The sequence below is a fragment of the Delphinapterus leucas genome, chromosome 2 (assembly GCF_059928025.1).
Source record: "Delphinapterus leucas isolate spDelLeu-1000000601 "Yukka" chromosome 2, BTC_Dleu_Yukka2, whole genome shotgun sequence".
Classification (NCBI taxonomy): domain Eukaryota; kingdom Metazoa; phylum Chordata; class Mammalia; order Artiodactyla; family Monodontidae; genus Delphinapterus; species Delphinapterus leucas.
Window position 1 is genome coordinate 75578741 of NC_143130.1, and position 19562 is coordinate 75598302.

General features: G+C 46.6%; 1 protein-coding gene across 2 annotated transcripts; it reads left to right on the forward strand.

Moving 5' to 3' along the window:
- The first annotated feature begins 5777 nt into the window (after positions 1–5777).
- Positions 5778–11481, forward strand: LOC111177583 (C2 calcium-dependent domain-containing protein 4A-like). Of its 2 annotated transcripts, XM_022579456.2 has the most exons (2): positions 5778–5881; positions 6065–11481. In XM_022579456.2, exon 2 carries the CDS (start codon positions 6105–6107, stop codon positions 7212–7214), a length of 1110 nt encoding a protein of 369 aa, XP_022435164.2. In that variant the 5' UTR covers positions 5778–5881; positions 6065–6104; the 3' UTR covers positions 7215–11481. The 2 variants fall into 2 exon arrangements, with proteins under 2 accessions (XP_022435164.2, XP_089763267.1); XM_089907141.1 differs by lacking the exon at positions 5778–5881 and having other exon boundaries at positions 5888–11481.
- Positions 11482–19562: the final 8081 nt, after the last annotated feature.

The window sequence follows — 19562 nt, forward strand, 5'->3', positions numbered from 1 at the left end:
CAAGTCACAGATAAATTCTTCTCCAGGAACTGTCTTAGTTAAGGGACCACGGTGATCAAGGTCATGTCCCCTTCCCTGGGAGAGCTCTCAGCCAATGACTGATCAATGGGCGGGGGCGGGGTGTGGTGGTGGCTATAATCGCCTGCCTCCTTATCCTACCCTGAGACAACTCTTCACGGCTCTCCCAGTTCCAGAGCTCTTTGTGGAATCTGCAGAGGCCTGTGTTGGGACTGCATTGCAACTCTTCTCCCTCTGCCCAATCCTGCTTTCTTCTCTTCATCCCCTACAGGTGTATCTCTCGAGAGCATCTTCCAATAACCTCCTTACGTGCACATCTGTAGTTCAGTCTGCTTCTCAGGAAACCCAATCTGTGACAGACACTAAAATAAAATTTACTGATCTGACAAAGAGTTTATATGTATGATATATCTTACAGAGACAAGTTAAATAATATTTAGTTCTAATTGTAATAGTTACAGATTTCTCCACAAAACTGGTGTTGCTAGAAATGTAACATTTCCCTTGTAAGGTAAATCAGATCTGGCTTAGACTTCCTGCTTGAGAAGTCAACCAAAAGTGTTCTGTATTTGTCCTTCTCTATGGCTCTTTCCTCATCATTTGGGCTGTGCCAAGATCCCAGGTCTCTGGTCTGAGAAAAAGGTTCTGGGGAGGTGGGGAGGCCCTGCTCAGGCCTTCGCAGTCTTCTCCCAGGCAGGCCATTCCCCTTGTGGCACCCCTCGCCCTGCGCCGGCCTGGGATCCTCCATGCTCCACTCTGTACTGGTGTGGCTCCACAGCGCCCCATGTGGAGGAAAACTACTTCTACAACCTATTTCCTTCCTGGAAATTCCAGGCTTCTTTCATCCATTTGCTTGTTCATAATGAGAGGATTTTATTCTTTAAACAGCAACTCTTGGCTGGCAGCCAGACTGGAGCAGCCTCAGGAAAGTGGCAGAGCTTTGAGTTGGCTAACTTTCATATTTCCCCTAGAGAGGAAACAATTATAAATTTCTCTACCCAAGAAGCAGAGGTGTAGAAGTGACCTCTGGTTCCTGTGCTGGGAATAATGGGTGGTTCAATTTTTATGAGGATTCCTAAATTTTTTCCTGCTCTAGGTCCTGAAATTACTGCCCCCCTCCACCATATTAAGTTGGGAAGCCATTGCTTACAGATGGATCAGACAAGATATGATTCAGTCATTGTTATGGGCTGAATTGTTTCCCCAAAAAAGATTTGTTGAAGGTCTAACCCCCGGTACCTCAGAATGTGACCTTAGTTAGAAAAATAGTATCTTACAGATGTAATTAGTTAAGATGAGGTCATACTGGAGTAGGGTAGGCCCTTAGTCCAATAAGACTTGTCTTTTTAAGAAGAGGAGAGACACAGAGGCACAGACACAGGAGGGAGAGTGCCATGCAATGAGGCAGGCAGAGACTGAAGTGTTGGCAGCTGCAAGCCAAGGAGCTCCAGAGGTTTCCAGCAAGCAACCAGAAGCCAGGAGGAGGCAAGGAAGGGTTCTCCCTTACAGGTTTCAGAGGGAGCATTTGAGGAAGGTTTCAGCTCTGCTGACACCTTCATTTTAGACTTCTCACCTCCAGAGTTATAAGACAATAAGTTTCTGTTTTCTATTTCTCAAAAGACATCATAAAAATACGAAAAACAAGTCACAGGGAGATATTTACAAAGTTAAAAATGACCAAGAAGTAGTATTCAATGTGTGTATATACATACAAAAGAAGGAAGCAACACAATGAAAATATCTTTTTAAAAAATCTAAAAGAATTTTACAGAAGAAAGCTGAATGGCTAATTGGCAAAATTGCTAAACCTCAATTATCAACAGTAGAAATGCAAATTAAAATTATAATAATTTACCGTTTTTATACTAAGGTTTTTTGCGGTACACGGGCCTCTCACTGTTGTGGCCTCTCCCGTTGCGGAGCACAGGCTCCGGACGTGCAGGCTCAGCGCCCATGGCTCACGGGTCCAACCACTCCGCGGCATGTGGGATCTTCCTGGCCCGGGGCACGAACCCGTATCCTCTGCATCAGCAGGCGGACTCTCAACCACTGCACCACCAGGGAAGCCCAATAATTTACCATTTTTAACTCACTGTGTTAGTTTGCTAGGGCTGCCATAACAAGGAACTACAGATCAGGGAGCTTAAATAACAGAAATTTATTTCTGCATAGATCTAGGACTCCAAATCCAGGTTTTGGCAGGGTTGACTTCTTCTAAGGGACTCTCTCCTTGGCTTGTAGATGGCCATCTTCCTCATATTGTCTTCCCTCCATGCATGTCTGTTCTAATCTAATCTCTTCTTATAAGTATGCCGCAAAGAAGATCCTGCATGCCACAACTAAACCCAGCCCAGATGAATAAATAAATAAATGTTTTAAAAAAGAATATACATAAAGAACATATATATATATATATATATATATATATATACACATATATCTGGATCACTTTGCTGTACTCCTGAAACTAACACAACATTGTAAAACAACTATTTTTCAATTGAAAAAACAATACTATTCCCAGCCTTCCCACTACAGCTTCTTCAATGTCTTCCACACCTTGTTCTTCTCATCCTGGGGGCATAGGTATTGGTATGTGTCAATTTGTGACCTCACTCAGGGTCCTTTACTTAGCTAAGTGCACTTCTTTTCCATCTTCACCGTGTCAGGCTGTAGCTGACAATAAATTCCCCGAGTCTTCATTATGTAAGTCACCTCAAGTCCTGTTTTGGAACAAGGTATGGTATAAATAAAGAAAATCAATACACTTCCTGAGAGGGCAAAGATTCTGTCTACAAACAGTACAGCACTACTATGCATAACCAGTAATTTCCTGCTTATGACAATTGCATGCTTTAATCATTTAGGTGCTGGTATAATCAATAAGGTGTACAGTTTCAATTCAAGGCCTTGCACCAAGGGTCTCTTTTTCTTTTATCTAACCACCTAGAGAGGAGATGGAGTCAGGAGAAATAGCTTTGAGGCAGGCACTGTGGGGAAGTGTTTATAAGCACACAGAATAATGAGCCAGATGGATAGGGTTTGAGTCCCAGCTCTGCTCTCTCTGGATGGGAGACTTTGGACAAGTTGTTTATTCTCTGAGCTTCACCTTCTACATCTCTACCTTCTTTAGGGAGTTGTTTAGAGATTAAATAAGACCCCAGTATATAGTGAGGGATCAGTAAACATTATTAATGGTGTAGTTTCTTTAAAATAACAGTTTCAGAGCTTGAATACAGACGAGATGATAGTGAACCTTTTGTGGTCATAAGGCACAAAATAATGAAACAACTGGTATGATCAGAGTTTCCACTGAGGTGGTTGTTTTTCACTTTTTCCTATTGTGATTTAAGAATCAGGAGGGACACCGGGCCTCTGAGGGCAGTTACAGCCTGCAGCTATGGGTTTAGATGAATGAATGACTGGAGTGTATCCCTGCATAAGTTAAGTTCCCTGTATCTTATTTCTCTTCTGTAGAATATTGATCCATGGAAAACTAATAGTTTTGGAAAACTCTCTGCATAGGGATTGCATTTATAGCCATGCTTATGGTCTTCTGTGAACAAGGATGTGGTGGTAGCACAGTTTCTCAAATCCCATGTCCTGTTTCCAGTGGATTTACTCACTGCTGAAATGTTTGTGTGTTCATGTCACGAAGGCCCTTTTCACTGAGGTCTCGTTGGAAGTGGGCTGGCACATAAGCAGGATATAATGCTAGTTGCTCTGCTTCAGAGAAGACCATTGGCCCACGGATTTGCAGACCGGCCTGCAGAAGCAATAGGAAAGGATCCAGTCCGAGATACCCTGGGGACTCCTCCGCTTGCAGGTGTGGCTGCAGCGGGTCTGGTTGCTGCTCCCGGGCTGCGTAGGGATTCATGCTTGCCGTATCAGAAAGCACACAATAGAGGGCAGCAGTGATCAACTTAAAAAGAAAGTATTACTAATCCATGGAAAACACTCACTCTCCTTACCTTTAAATATTTGGAAATGATGGTACTTATTCCAAAGCAGAGATAATGGAAAATACTTAGCACACTGAGTTGCTTTAAGAATTAACATTCTGGGTGTCAAGTGCAATACAAACCATGCACACGTGCCCTGACACACAGTGAACTCAGTGAATGATATTGAACTGAGTGGATGGTTGGAGGGAGGAAGGCAGGAAAGAGAGAAGGAAGAAATTAGCAAAAAGCCAGGACTTACAATACATGGACTGTGACTCATAATTTGAACGACCTTAGACAAGTCTCTTAACCTGAGCCTCAGTTTCTTATATCGTAAACAGAAGCAATGTCCACTGCACTGGTTTGTTGTGAGAAAGACATTGAATAAAGCAGTTAGATATGTGGTTAAAACCACATGACAGTCATAAGACCTGGATTGTAGATCAGGCTGAATTCAACACAGTATAATTCATCAAATATTTACTGAGCAATTATTATTTGCCTGGCACTGTATCTCCAGGTGCTGAAACTGGAGGAGTCGAATAAGACAGCCAGGCTTGTCCCTTAGAGAGGTCTGCTTTGGGATGGAGGCAGACCCAGGTTCTGGATCACAGCACTTCTATTTATTTTACATGTATTCATAGTAGGTCCGCCAGACTCCTCTCCGGTTGCGTTACTGCAGTCCTTGCCCTCAAGAAACTCACAGTCTAGTAGGGGAGACAAACCTGTAAACCCAAAATTCCAGAGCAGCCTGCTAAATGCAGCAATGGTGGTCCATAGAATGTGTATGAAGCGGCTGAGAACTGTAGTGGCGGAGTTGAGTAAATGTTCTGAAGGGGATGATGTCTGGCTGAACTAAAAAAAAGGAGTTCCTATAGAGAAAAAAAGCAGAGGAGGGCATTTCAGATAGCAGGAAGCATCACATACGAAGCCAAATAGACAGGAAATTGCTAGTTCCAGTTTCTGCCATTTACTAGCTCCACTGAACTTTTATGGAATTTCCTCAAGTCCCACTGGACTTCAGTATTCTCATCTTGGAAAATGAAGGTTGGGGGCGGGGGTGGGGAGAGAGGCCATCTGGGTTTTCTGTGAAGTGCTTTCTAGCTGGATACCTCCATGCTGGAGCAGAGAGAAAGGGGTAGCTTTGGAAATACCAAGTGTCATTTTTAGGGCGTGAGCCAGAAACCCCACCTTTTGTGACCATCAAGATGATAGGCAGAGCCTGTAGTCATTCAGAAATGTTTGCATACATTAATTCACCCACTCCACCAATATATATGGCACTGACTGAGCCAGGCCCTATACTATTAAGAAGGCCACTGTCTAACGGAGGGGGACAGACGCATAAATAAGTACACGAGTAGCATGGGAACTATATGTGTCTACACACTGCAGGTTCTTGGGGCAGTAAAACGGAAGACGCTAGTGCGTGTAGGTCACCTCCGGGGGGCCGGGGGGGGCAGGATTTAGCTCCCAGCAAAAGGGAAATTCTTGTTTCCGTATCCAGCTGCACCTTCTCCAAGAAACCTCCAACATTTTCAGCCGCCGATTCTCCCTTGGCAGGCCGACTAGGCAGCCTCCCTCCACCGGCAACCTTTCACGGGCGGTTCCCTGCACGCACAGCGGATGCAGGTCCCAGGGCTGAGCAGAGGGTGCCGGTTCTCGCCACAGCTTCGCTCCCAGGAGAGCCCCCGCGACAGGGCCTGGTGCTGGCGAGAAGGGGCGGCCGGGAGGGCGGGCCGTCCAGCGACTCCAAGGGTTGGGCTCCGGGCCAGCTGGGCGGGGCTCAGCCTCCGATATAAGTGAGGAGCGCCCGTCTTGCTGCCACAGTGCTGAAGCTGGCGCGCCTGCCTGGACCGCGAGGCGACGGGCACTGAACTTGCAACTCAGGAACCAGAGGGACTGAAGAAGAGGCAAAGGTCTGATTTCTACTTCTTCGTTTATTTAGTAACAATGAATGGAAGGCGGGTGGCTTTGTGGGCGCGCGAGAGCTCGGCCCGGACTGGCAGGAGCATTGGCACTCCCAGAGGGCTCCGGGGAGGGGTCCAGGCACTCCCGAGACGCCCCGGGCGTCCAAACTTAGTAGCTTCTCTCCCTCGCAGGAGCGCTTCTTCCCCCCACTCCCAGCCCCAGCCTCGGAGGATGCGGCTCCTCGGGAAACTCCGCACCTCGGCCGCGGGCCGCGCGGCTCTGGAGCCTGCCTTCTCCAACGTGCTCACCCCGGACCGCATCCCCGAGTTCTGCATCCCGCCGCGGCTGCCCGCGCCCTGCGCGCCAGTGTCCTCGCCCCAGGCCGCCGCCCTGCCCCGGCGGTGCGCTGCAGAGACGGACCTTTGGCCTCGAGGAGCCTACGACGGCGCGGGCCGCACGGACTGGGACCCACGCTCGCAGGCCGCGCTCTCGCTGCCGCACCTGCCCCGTGCGCGCACCGCCTACGGCTTCTGCGCGCTACTCGAGAGCCCGCACACCCGCCGCAAGGAGTCGCTCTTCCTTGGGGGCTCGGGCACCGCCCCGCTCCTGCCCGCGCCCCGCCCCCGGGCACGCACCTTCGGCGGCGGCGGCGGCGATCCCCTCACGCACCCGGGAAGAGTCCCTGCTGCGCCTCCCGCGGCCCCCGCCCGCCCCCGCCCGCCCCCCGTTGCACTCGCCCCGCGGCCCCACGGCCGCCGCCTCCTGCGCGCTCCCGAGGGGCTGCTGCGCCGCGCACTGCGGGCTGGGAGGAGCCGAGGCCTGGCCCGCGCCCGCTCCGTCTCCAGCGGGGACGGGGATGACGACGACAACGGGCGCCTCTCCGGCTCCTGGTCCCCGGCCCGGGCCCCCGCCACGTCCCCTCCGCCGCCCCCCGACCCTCGGCCCGAGCGCCTGGAGGCCGAGGGCACCTTGACTCTGGACCGCGCCGGCGGCGCCCTGCGCCTGGCCGTCGAGTACAGTCGGGACAGCGGGCGCCTCCGCGTCCGGCTGCTCCGCGCCGAGGGCCCGGCCGGTGGGGCCGCCGAGCCCCGCGTCCCCGTCGGCTGCCGCGTCAGCTTCGTCCTGCAGCCGCCGGGCCAGACGCGCCGGCCGCGGGGCGCCGTGGTCCGGCGGAGCCGCCGGGCGGTCTTGGAGCAGGACTTGTGCTTGGACGGGCTCTCGGAGGACGAGGTGCGTCGCCTGGCCGTGCGCGTCAAGGCCGAGAACCGGGGCCGCGGGCTGGATCGGGGCCGCCTGCTGGGCCAGGGCGAGCTGCTGCTGGGCCCCCTCCTGCTCCTGTGAGGGCGCGCCCTGCCCCTGGGGCCTCTCGGACACTGCCAGCCGCTTTGTACCAAATAAATGTTATTTATTCATTTTTCTAATCACGTTCTCGCTTTGTTGCCGTTTTAGTTCTTAGGAATCTGCTTTTGTCATCGTTTATTGGTAGGGAAGGATAAAATAATGACGCCCTCCTCTATTCAAAACAATCCTTTTTTCCAGAACATTTTTTACATAAAAAGTTTGTCTTGTGTCTGAAAGACAGAAGAAAGAAGTACACCCCATCTGCGTTGTTTTCCCATTCCTGATTTATATCAATGCCAAACGGCTTATGGGTTTTAAAAAATGTCATTCCTTCAGGATCATGCCCAACGCTAAGATGCGTATAGACGGCTTTCCGTATTTGATGTGGTGTGGATTCATATCCTCATTTGTGCACACGCACATCAGGGTGGGAACCTTCCTGTAACACGGATACCTTGATGGGAAAAGAATTCCTTTCCCATGAAGAAAGAACAAGATTCTTTTGAAAGTGAAGTCTTCAAAAATTGCGGAGGAAAAAGAAAACAAAGGAAGTGAAGGATCTTCCAATGGATTGTACGTGGGGAGTATATTCCTGGCCTCTCCCTCTACCTTCTCCAGAAGGAGCCCTGGGAAATCTTGCTATTTCAGAAAGGAAATCATTCCTATCTCTGTAAACAAGGTGATATTTTTTGTGGCTTTATTTCTACCCAGCTATGTATATGTACATAGTAATTAATGACTTTGCAATAGGATTTCCCAGATGAGTTGAAACGTAAACTGTCAGTTTTTTGAACACGGGGTTATGAGAGAGTGTTTCTTAATCCAACTTATTTTCATTTGTTGATTCAACAAATAGACCTGAGTCCACTGGAAACTGATTATACCCAAGGGGGTATGCCCTTTATTAGAGGCATCTATGATGTGGTGGAGAGCACAAGGAGGGTGGGGGGAGATACAGATTCCAACCTTTTATCTGCCACTTGTCACTTGTCTGAACCATGGCAAATCAGTTCATCTCCCTGAACCTCATTTCCTACATCAGTGAAAAGGAGGGTATTAATACCCACCTTACCCGGTTTTGTGAAGATATGCCTTAATACCCAAATAACCCTTAAATACATGTGAAATATGCTAGCATCCCTGAAAAGGCTTGAACTGGGCTAGTGAGCAGGTGCTCAATAATGTTCCAGAAAATGAACTCCTTCACTTATTCTCCTTCCTTTCCAATTGTTTCTTCCTGGTCTTGGAGGCCAACAGAATGGATGGCTACCTGAGACTGAGGACTTCCGGTGGCCCAGAGTGGGATTACAGACCCTCCAGGATCTCTGTGGCGAATTTCCCCAGAAGCAGTAGTTTGAACGCATGCTACTTCAAAAATCCCTTCAGCATTGTTATTGCCAGGATGAAGTTCTGGGTACAAATTTGGTTAGAGTAAATACATAAAAATCCTGGATTTTAAACATACTTTCAAAGTGGACAAATTAACCCTTAGAAATCATCTAATCAAACGACTTCTGAAACTGAGAAAATACCACAGAAGTGACTGGTCCGAAGCCACATATCTAGTTATTGGCTGGGCTCAGACAAGAACGAGGTTGTCCTGACTTCTCCAGAGGACTGACCTACCCTTTGCTTTTTCATTCAACAATTAGTTGTTGAGTTCTTCCATTGTGACAAGCACAGTACTAAGGCCTGGGGATAAAGCTATGAATAAGGCAGACCACATTCCTGTTCCCCCCAGGACTTAACCTTTGTGAGGGTAGCTAAACAATAGCCAGGTTTTGTTATTACAGATTGAGGTGACTATAATGAAGACAATAAACTAAGGAAGGTGCTAGAGATTCTGTGGGCTAGGGAGGTGGCCGGTAAGATGTTCTCAGAGACAGAGTGGTCAGGAAAGGTCTCTCTAAGATCTGAGGAAGGAATCATCCACACCAGGAACTTAATCTATCCAAATAACCACTCAATGTGTCCCTATGACCTATCGATGCATCCAAACCAGAATTCTTGATTTTCCCCTCCCAAATCCCTTCCTCCCCTAGGCTTCCGTATTTCAATAAATGGCACCATCATTCTTTCTTTCACTCAAACAAAAAACCTGCAGTCATCTTTAACTTTTCTCTCTCACACTCCACTTTCCTCAGATGTAAATGTTACCTCCTTATCACATCCTCCCTTGGCCATCCTATTTTTAAAAAGCATCATTGTCACTGGCACTGCTTTATTCTTCTCCCTATCACTTGTCACTACTGGACATTATATTATACACTTATTGCTGTTTTGGGTTTATTTTCTCTTCCACTAGAATATATGCTTTATAAAGGCAGGGATTTGTTTGTTTATTCATTGCTCTATTTCCAGTGCCTAGAACAGAGTCTGGCATATAGTAGATACTCGATAAGTATTGATTTAGTGTTGAGTGAATATAGGGAGAGATGGAGTAAGTAGAGGAGAGTAGAGGACCTAGGACAAAGCCTTGAGACAGTCCAACATTTAGAAATTTAACAGAGGAGGAAAAGTCAGTCTAGGGGACAGAGAAGCAGCAGCCAGTGAGGTAGGGGAGAGGCCAGGGTAGTGTGGAGTCCTGGAAGCCAAGATAGAACATATTCCAAGAAAGGGGATGTTCAACTCATTTACATCCTGCTGGAAAGTCTAGATAAATGAAAACAGAGAAATGCCCATTGGCTTTGGGAAGATGAATGTCAGTGATGAACTTGACAGGAACAGGTCTAGGAGAAGACTGACGTCAGGAACCAGACTAGAATGGGTTAAAACATGAGTGGGAGGTGAGAGAGTACAGAGTTTTGGAAGAGGGAAGGAGAGAAAAAGGGCTGTAGTGGGAAGAGAATACAGAGTCAAAGGATAATCATTTTGTTTTAATATGAAAGAATCCAACACATGTTTGGAATATCCAGAATGGAGGGAGACATTGATAATAAAGCGAAAGAAAACCAGCAATAATTATAGGAGCACAGTCTTTGGAAAAGCAAGAGAGGGTCTAGAACACAAGTGAGTAGAAGCAGGATAAAGAACCCACATTCCTGATGCATATCTTTTTTCCATCACTCCATCTATGCATCATTCCATCCTGGGATGGCTCACACTTGTAGTCCTAGGATGTCCTACCCCTACAGTTTCTCATCAGAGACCAGGCTGGAAAGAAGACCTTGCTTCTACAAACATTCCCGTAAGACCGAGAAAGAATTTCCCTGAAAAACCCCCAGCGAACTTCTCCATGTATTTTATTACCGCAAATTGCATCTGTAGCTGAGTGAGGTCAGCGTCTGCTGAGGCCCATGCTTCTTCCTGTTAGGAAGTAAGATGGGAAATGATGTGGAGTATAAGAAGCAGCAGGAAGTCTGACACCGGAAAGACGTAGCTTCAAATCTTGGCTCTGCTGCCAACTAATTGTATGATCTTGGGGCAAATGTTTAACTTCTTTGAACCGAGGTTTTGTCTTTTCTAAAATATCGGGTGTGAGGATGGCCAGGGTTCAATATGAGAATTGCATTTTGTCCCAGCAAGCTTCATATTAACGTGAGGTGCCCTTCTGTTTTCAAATATGATGTGAACACCCTTCTTTAGCGCATGCAGATGACTATCATTTTGCTGAATGGCTTTATGCTCACCTGTGTTTCTAGTCTTAAGTCTGTACAAAGGGCAGGCTACTGAGAACTTGTCTGGGTGGCTGCACTAAAGGACACAAACACAAAGAATTGCATCTTTCCATCTGCCGTGTTCCTGAGAGGGGAACTGCAGCTCAGCTGATGCGTGCTTCTAAAGTCCAGCCATTACCATGAGGAGGTTTTCATCATCTGTGAACATCAAGGCCTTGATAAATATCCCCGGGTGATCAGACAGTAGTGTTTGTGCTGACAGGGAAAATCCATACTTTACTTGGCAAAAAGAATATGATTTATTTTGCAGATTGTTAACAACTCGATGTAAAAAAGAACCAGTGTCTCCTGTCTTCACCTGTCTGTCAGGAGACGGTGCCTCGATTGTCAGCACTGTCCTCACAGCACTCAGGACCCTTGTCTGTTCCTCCTCCCGGTCCCCGGGCTGGAGCCGCCCTATCTTCGCCTGCTTAGGCTGCTCTACACTGCCTCTTCACCATCATCAAATTTTTAATTTTTAATTTGAAATAATTTCACATTTACAGAACAGTTGCAAAAACAGTACTAAGAATTCCCATATACCCTTCACTCAGATTCTCCAAGTGTTAACATTCTCCATATTTTTTATCATTATATCTATATATTTATATATCTACATATCCATCTGTTTATCTTTTTTTTTTTTCATGAAGGATTTGGGAATAAGTTGCACATATGTGCCCTTTTTCCCTAAACGCTATTGTAAGGGCATAATATGCTGAAAGCTAAGCACTGAGGAGGCTCCCACGCAGCCCCTCTGTGTACAGAACCCATGTTCTTTCCTGAGAACCTCTGACACCTGGACCAACGCCAGGCACCAGTGACAGTGCTTACAGTTCATGTTGGTAAAACTTTATTTCTTGCTTTTAAGGTGAAAATATAAACAAGCGTATTGATATCTTCTTCCCTGCAGTGGATCATCATGCCCCTAGGGCAGGGGTCCCCAACCCCTGGGTCACAGACGGATGGATACCAACCTGCCTGTTAGGAACCGGGCCTCACGGCAGGAGGTGAGTGGCGAGCGAGCGAGCAAAGCTTCATCTGCCGCTCCCCACCGCTCTCATTACCGCCTGAACCATCCCCAACCTCCCCCCAACCCCGGCCCGGTCCGTGGAAATATAGTCTTCCAGGAAACCAGTCCCTGGTGCCAAAAAGTTTGGGGACCGCTGCCCTAGGGTGCATAGAATACATTTTGAACTCTAGATTTTCAATTATCAAGGAGACCAAGTACTGTCATTAGGGAGATAAATCTATCTATTCCTTGAAAGAAATGAATTTGATCTTTAATAGAGAAATTGAAGAATTCGAATATGAGCAGGTGAATTCCTGGAGAATGAGCAGATACTTAGCGGAAATGTTGGCCCTTTTTGAGGCTGCTAAACATGGTAATCGTATGAGACCTTGTACTTGTCTGGCAAGTGGTCCCTGGCCATTCTCTTCTAATGAGCACTCTGTCCCTTATTTGAATCAGTAATGGATATTTACTGGTCTTGATCACCTGGTAAGTAATTACTCCTTGAAGCAGCAACATCTTGATTTTCTTAAGTGGAACCACTCAATCAGTTCTCTCAGTTGATACGTTTCAGATGATAGCGATTCCGTATCGTTTCAGGGACGTGTCTAACTCAGGCCTGGCCAATGAGAATATTTCATACTCTTGGCCGCAGTGATTGGTTCAAGTATGTAATTGTGATCCAGTGAGGCTCACGTTCGGCTCAGTGAGATTCACGTTCGGCTCAGTGAGATTCACGTTCGGCTCAGTGAGATTCACGTTCGGCTCAGTGAGATTCAGATCCAGTAGTTGTATTGAGAAAGAGACAAACTTTTCTGCTGAATTTGAACCTGACGGGTACAGTCCTGGAGCTCTTGTTTGCTATCTTGCCAGTACATGGAACCCAAGGAACCAAAGCCAACATGGAGAAGAGCGGAGTGATAAATGGAGAGACTTAGTGTCCCAGCGACATCACTTGCATTCTGAAGCTGTGACTGTAGTCGGGTTACCCTAATCTCTTTTCAGTTGAGCTGGGTTTGAATTGGACTTTCTGTCACTGAATCAAAAAAGAGCCTTGACTAGAGCCTTCACGAGAACCTGAGCTCACCTTATTTCCTGTCTCCTACCCATTGTGGACGGCACTCGTATCCTTGATTTCTAACCCAGGAAGTCAGCAATGGAGTGAGGTGAGGGATAGAGCAAGACTCAAGGACGGGGTGAGTATATATATTTCATGCATTGTTTGGTCACTAAAAAAAAACGTCTAGAAGCTTAAAGATTTGTTTTGTGGGCCAGGTCAAAACATGCCCACATCAAGATGGCTATCAAAATAGCAAATACTTTTCAGGTAAGACTGCACCTGGCAGCAGCTTACCTGAATTGCATGCATCACATCTTGTAGGAAACAGGTCTCTGAAAGGATAATCTTGGAAAATTCGACTTGCAAAGTGACAAAAACCTGAGAGGTGCTGTTTTGAGTTGTGAAAACATTTTGTATGAATAATAATAATAATTTTCTGAATATCACTTTCTAGTCTGTAAAGTGCTTTCACAGAATTAATTCCTTTTTTTTTTTTTTTTGCTGTATGCGAGCCTCTCACTGTTGTGACCTCTCCTGTTGCGGAGCACGGGCTCCGGACGCGCAGTCTCAGCGGCCGTGGCTCACGGGCCCAGCTGCTCCGCAGCATAGTGGGATCTTCCCGGACCGGGGCACGAACCCGTGTCTCCTGCATCGGCAGGCGGACTCTCAACCACTGCGCCACCAGGGAAGCCCAGAATTTATTCCTTTTGATCTGAACAGCAACCCTTTAAGTCAGGTGTAGGTACTATTATTATTATTGCTATTTGCCCTATTTTACAAATAAAGAATTGTAATAAATTACTCCTGAAGACCCAGTGAGTAAGTGAGGGAGCCAGGAATCAGTCCCAGGTCATCTTATTATTACCACCGTGTCGCAGTGGAATTGTAAGTTCCTTGAATCAGGGTCCACTTCTTATACGTCTTTATATGTTCCTACCAACGCCTGCCAACCCAGCTGTATGTGCAGGAGGTAAGCCTGCAATGAGTACAGATGAAATGTTTCAGTGCTGGGCATTTGGTGACTAAATCAAAGAAGGCTAGAATGGAGAAAAATCACATGGAGCTTCAGGTAAACAACAAAACTACCCAAAAAACAAACCCCACCCCCCCACCAAGAAAACCAGACTTGATATGCTTGGTTAATAATACAGGGGAAAAAAGAAAGAAAGAGAACTAAAGCTCATATTTTAACTTTGGTTTTGAGTTACTGAATACATTAATAAATATATCACTGGATTATATGCTTACATAATTTTAGCAGTTCACATAGAGCCTTTGGCTACCGTGTAGTTCAGATTAAAAAAATAATGGCTCAGGGACTTCCCTGGTGGCGCAGTGGTTAAGAATCCACCTGCCAATGCAGGGGACACGGGTTCGATCCCTGGTCCGGGAAGATCCCACATGCCGCGGAACTACTAAGCCCGTGCGCCACAACTACTGAGCCTGTGCTCTAGAGCCCGCGTGCTACAACTACTGAGCCCGTGTGCTTAGAGCCCATGCTCTGCAACAAGAGAAGCCACCGCAATGAGAAGCCGGCGTACCACAACAGAGTAGTCCCCACTCGCCGCAACTAGAGAAAGCCCATGTGCAGCAACAAAGACCCAACGCAGCCAAAAATAAACAAATAAATTTATTTTAAAAAAATGGCTCAGAGATATTGATCATAGGGTACAACTTTCAGGTATAAGATGAATAAATTCTGAAATCCTAATGTACAGCGTGGTGACTGTAGTTAGCAGTAATATATTACACACTAGAAATTTGGGAAGAGAGTAGATCTCAAGTGGTTTCACCACACACACACAAACACACACACACACAATAACTGTGGGAGGCGATAGGTATGTTAATTAGTTTGATTGTGGTAATTATTGCACAATACATGCATCAAAACATCACCTTATAGGGAATTCCCTGGTGGTCTAGTGGTTAGGACTTTGGGCTTTCAGTGCTGGGGCCCGGGTTCGATCACTGGTCAGGGAACTAAGATCCTGCCTGCCACAAGGTGTGGCCAAATTAAAAAAAAAAATCACCGTATATACCTTAGATATATACAATTCTTATTTGTCAAAACATAAATTAATTAAAATACTTTTAAAATTAACGGCTCAAAGAGACTGATTTGTATCTAAAGGGCCGCTTGCTTGATTCAATTATGTATCCATGTTTGATTATATATTGTTTTCTCCCAGGGTCAAACTGGAGTCATTCTGGATTTATTCCATGGTCACACTAGAATCCTCAGGGAGTCTTTCTGGGCCAACCCAACACTGCAGTGAGCAGGGCTGTCAGCTGCTCCACGGAGACAGTGAATCAGGAGAAAAATCAGTCTTTGCAGAGATGGACAAAACTTGGTGAGTAATGCATAACATGAATATCACTGCTATTAGGAAAGTGGCATTGTGGTCATGCTGTTCTTTATTCATAATACTTTTTCAAAGCTGAGTTTATAATTAAAAAAACAATTAAATCAACTATACGTCCACAAAAAAATAAAATTATTAATAAAAAAACAATTAAAGCACTCCACTCGATTTTAGAGATCTGTCTTAGAACCTGAAAGAATGATCTTGAGCAACGTACTTTTAATCTTGCTAAGCTTCAGCTCTACTTACGTTCATAATAGCCTGAAAACTAAGGTGGAGGCAGCCTGGGAGTAACTGAGCTGTCAGAGGCCTACCTTAGTGCAGGGAAACAGGCAAACCTGGCAACATGGACCTGTGGGCATTTGGCACTTAGTAATAGTAATGATGACGGTGTTGTTGATAGCTCACATTGGTTGTGTTTACCAGTAAAGCATCATGCTGAGGACTCTACATGCTGAGATTTATTTAATTCTCATAACAAACTATGGAGTATGGGTGTGAAGAGAAAACTAAGCCTCAGAAATAAAAGCCTAGAATTTCAAGCCAGGCAACTGCAGGGCTGGGCCTCTGAGGCAGGTTGTACAAGGTAGTGGTTAAGAGCATGGATTTTGGATTTCAACCCTCTCTCTTCTACTTATAAGCCATGTGACCTGCAGAGATTTAGTTTTTCCCCTGTGCCTCGGTTTCCTCATTTTGAAATAGAGATGTAATATCACCTCCTCTGGAGACTTCTTGGGAGGATTATATCAATTAAAATGTAAAGTACTCGCCTATTCCGAGCACCTGTCAGGTGGTTCCCGTTACACCAGGGCTGAAATGAAAGGACGTCTGCAGACTGAGAGTCCCAGTGGGACCTCCTTCTTAGCTGAAAGTCTAGAAGCCAGCTCTGCTGGCTGGCTCTGCCCACGGTGGACTTGTGTTTTGGCGCCCAGCCCTGTCCTGATGTATCCCCCCATCCTCTGACTCTGGTACCTCTGCTGTGGAGATGCTGAGGCTGACTTTGCATATCCTGTCAAGTCCCTGCCCCTGGAGTGATCACCAGGGACTACAGGTGTCAATCACGTGGGTGCATGTGCCTGCCTTTGGGAGAACAGAGTGTGGGGAGAGAACGCCTGTGTGCTCCCCACACCATCTGCATCAGGACCTCAGGCACTGGATGGGGATGGGAAACAGTGCCGGGAGAAGAGACGCTGTTACTGGACAAAACCCTGAGCTGGGTGCGGGGTAGATTTTCATCTATGGAGGGGTATGATGAAGAGGTAGAGAACATTTTCCCCTTTGGGGTGGCCTGGGCTGTGCCCTCCTCAAAGCCAGGAGAAAAAAATCAGTGATGAGGGATCTCATGCACTGGGATGACCTAGTTTCTCCCCAGCATCTGAGCAAGAAGGTCTTGGACTCTCCCACTTTGCAAAGGCCAAAACTTTTACCTCTGGAAGTGAGGTTCTCTGAGTAGGAGAAAAAGGGCAGTGCTGGGGAATCTCTCAGACTCCCAGAGCAGAACCAACCTTGGCTTCAGAGGATCAGGCTTCCAGCTTACCTCACTCCCCTCTGCCAGCTAGCAAGCCTGTCCTGAGGTCTTATCAAACCCCCTGGGGATGAAAGCCTTCTGTGGTGTGTACCTTTTGGGATGGGCTGCAAGCTTCCTGGTGAGCCTGGCAGGAGAGGCCCAGCTGTGGCTGGTGCGTGTAGCCCTTACCCAGAGCTACCTGGGAGCAAAGAAAGACAAGGGAGCGAGGGAGCCGAGGGCAGTAGCAAAGGAGTGGGTGGTGCCAGTGCACAGGGACGTGAAAAGGGGAGGGTTGATGGGCAGAATACAGCAGCCCTGGAGCCGCTGTGTCCTTCTCCAGCTGCCAGAGCATGATTGGAGGAAGGGTGAGAAAGGAAGGAGAGGAAAGTGTGATCAGGGGTGGGAAGATCTCTGTTGAGATGGACAATTCTTGGCACTGCTTTGAGAGGTTTTATTTGGGTGGAGGGCCACAGTTTTTAAAAGTAGTATTATTTATCAACTCACTCAGAGTACAAGGCATTGTTCTAGGTGCCTGAAATTTATTCAGATATTTCATGCTCGTTGCCAACCTATTATTGTTCCTGCTTTGCAGATGAACAGATTGAGTGACAGTGGAATCTAGTAACTTGCCCAAGGTCACACGACTAGGAAGGGGTAGAGCTTGGCTTTAAACCCAGGCAGGCTGGTATGAGAGGTCAAGCTCTTAACCCTAGCTCCTCTCTATGGAAGACTCCAGACGTGGGCTAGGTTGCCTGCTGCTGGCAGGGACAGTGGTTTGGCAAAGGAGAGAGCATTTGAAAACAAACTTGACCCACCTCCCAACTTTTTTCCAGGCACTAACCTGAAAAAGTAAATCCTGCAGAAATCAAGACTTAGAGAGAACGTCCTAACGCAATTTACCCTGAGATATTAGTGCTATAACTACACCAGGAATCAAACATATGTCCACATTCCAGAAATTTTTTCTGAAGATGGATATCCTAAGGACTCTTTAAAAAAAAAAAAAGTAGATACATTCTTTGAAAGGGGGACAAATAAAAATAATTAGTAAAATAACTAACGTGCAGAAGAAGAGGCTAAAAAACTTAAAGAGGCGTGAATGGAACATTTGATGTGGATTTGTTTCCATGTACATCATGTGACAGTAAACTCCAAACAGTTTAATCAGTTCTGTTCTTTGTGTTTCCATTCACTGTAATGTGGTCATGGTCACAATGTCATTTCTGTTCCAAGGAACAGAAATCCAGAAAGGGAAAGGATCAGGTGAGGAAAAGAGGAGAGAGTGAGGGCAGAGAAGAGGGAGGTTTCCTGACGCCCTGAGCTTACCCTAAAGTGCCTTAGTCTGAACTGAGTTTTCCTTTGACAACAGGCCACCGTTGGTTCCTCCTCTTCTAAAGAGGAGAGCATGTTTATGGAACCTTAGAGGTTTATGGAGCACTTCCTCCGAGCTGCCTTCAAGAAACTTATAATCTTATGGAAGAGAAGGCATGTCTACAAGGCAAGACAAAGTGAGAGTCCAACAGGGGCAGAGGCCAAGATGCTGAAGGGCTGATTAGCTCCAAGGCTGCCTCAGGGGCAGGACTGGTCTATGCTCTTAACTTCTGCTTTCTCCCTCGGGGCTTCGCAAGTGGTAACACAGCACCCAGGACTGGCCCCAGTGGAGTTTAACTCAGTTTCCAGGGTACTTTCCTTGCACACACTGGAGGGCACCACAAAGGAAGGGAATACAGTTGGAGAGTTTGATTTTCATAGAGCTTAACCCAGGACATGGGGAGGCTTGGGCTAGTGAAATAGCCTGGGGTAACCTGCATGTGCCTGGGGGGCTGAGACCAGGGCCAAGACCAAGGATGCAGGGACAGAGGTTGCCATCTTTTTGGGACGCTGACTTCCTGGGGGCTGGAGAGGGCACGCTCAGTTTTTGGGGTGTGAGGAACAAGGGAAGAGAGCATGGTGTGGACAAGGGTTGTGAGGTAAGGCCTGGTGCAGGATCTATGACCACACAAAGGATGCCCTGGGTGAGCTTTCTTATCTCCTCTCCCAGCTCCTCAAGATCTGGTCCCAGAAGCTTATATGGGAACTGAATATTTGCAAAATGGATTCTATTTTTACGCCTTCCTGTATTATGCTTCCTAAGATGTTTTACCATTTCTGTTTCATCCTCAGTTGTCAGTGTTTCCACAAACTTCAGCTTTAACAAACTTTATTTCATCCTCTCCTCTCCAAGCCAAACTTCTCCCTAATTCTTCCAGTTCACATGTACACACTGTAAAATACAAAGGCACGGTTTTGTTTAAAGGAACACTCCCAGAATTCCTACTTAGAATTTTGCCTTTCTTTTTATGCATTTCCCTACTATTTGTATGGAGGCAGAGCGATGTCAGACCATCTGAGTCCCATTAAGGCTCATCCACTTAATACCTGAGTGACCTCAGGTAATTTACTTAACTTATATCAGCCTCAGTTTTCTCATTTGCAAAGTGGGGCTACTAATAATAACAACACCCACTTAATTTAGGATTGCACTGAGAATTAGAGATAATACATGCAAAGACCCTGGCATCGTGCCTGGTACATAGCAAGGAGTCAGTAATGGATAATTATGTTATCTCAAAAGAGGTAATTTCTGCTCTTTTAATACCTTGGTAGATAATCCACAGCACAATCCTGGGAATTTGTAACTTTTACATCGTGAGAATTGCTCAAAACTTACAGAGCTTTTAGGCATGTCCTGTTTGGGGGGAAGTTTA

What these genes read in the sequence shown, in the direction of transcription:
- LOC111177583 (XM_089907141.1), top strand. Translation starts at nt 5,916, where the DNA reads ATGAATGGAAGGCGGGTGGCTTTGTGGGCGCGCGAGAGCTCGGCCCGG.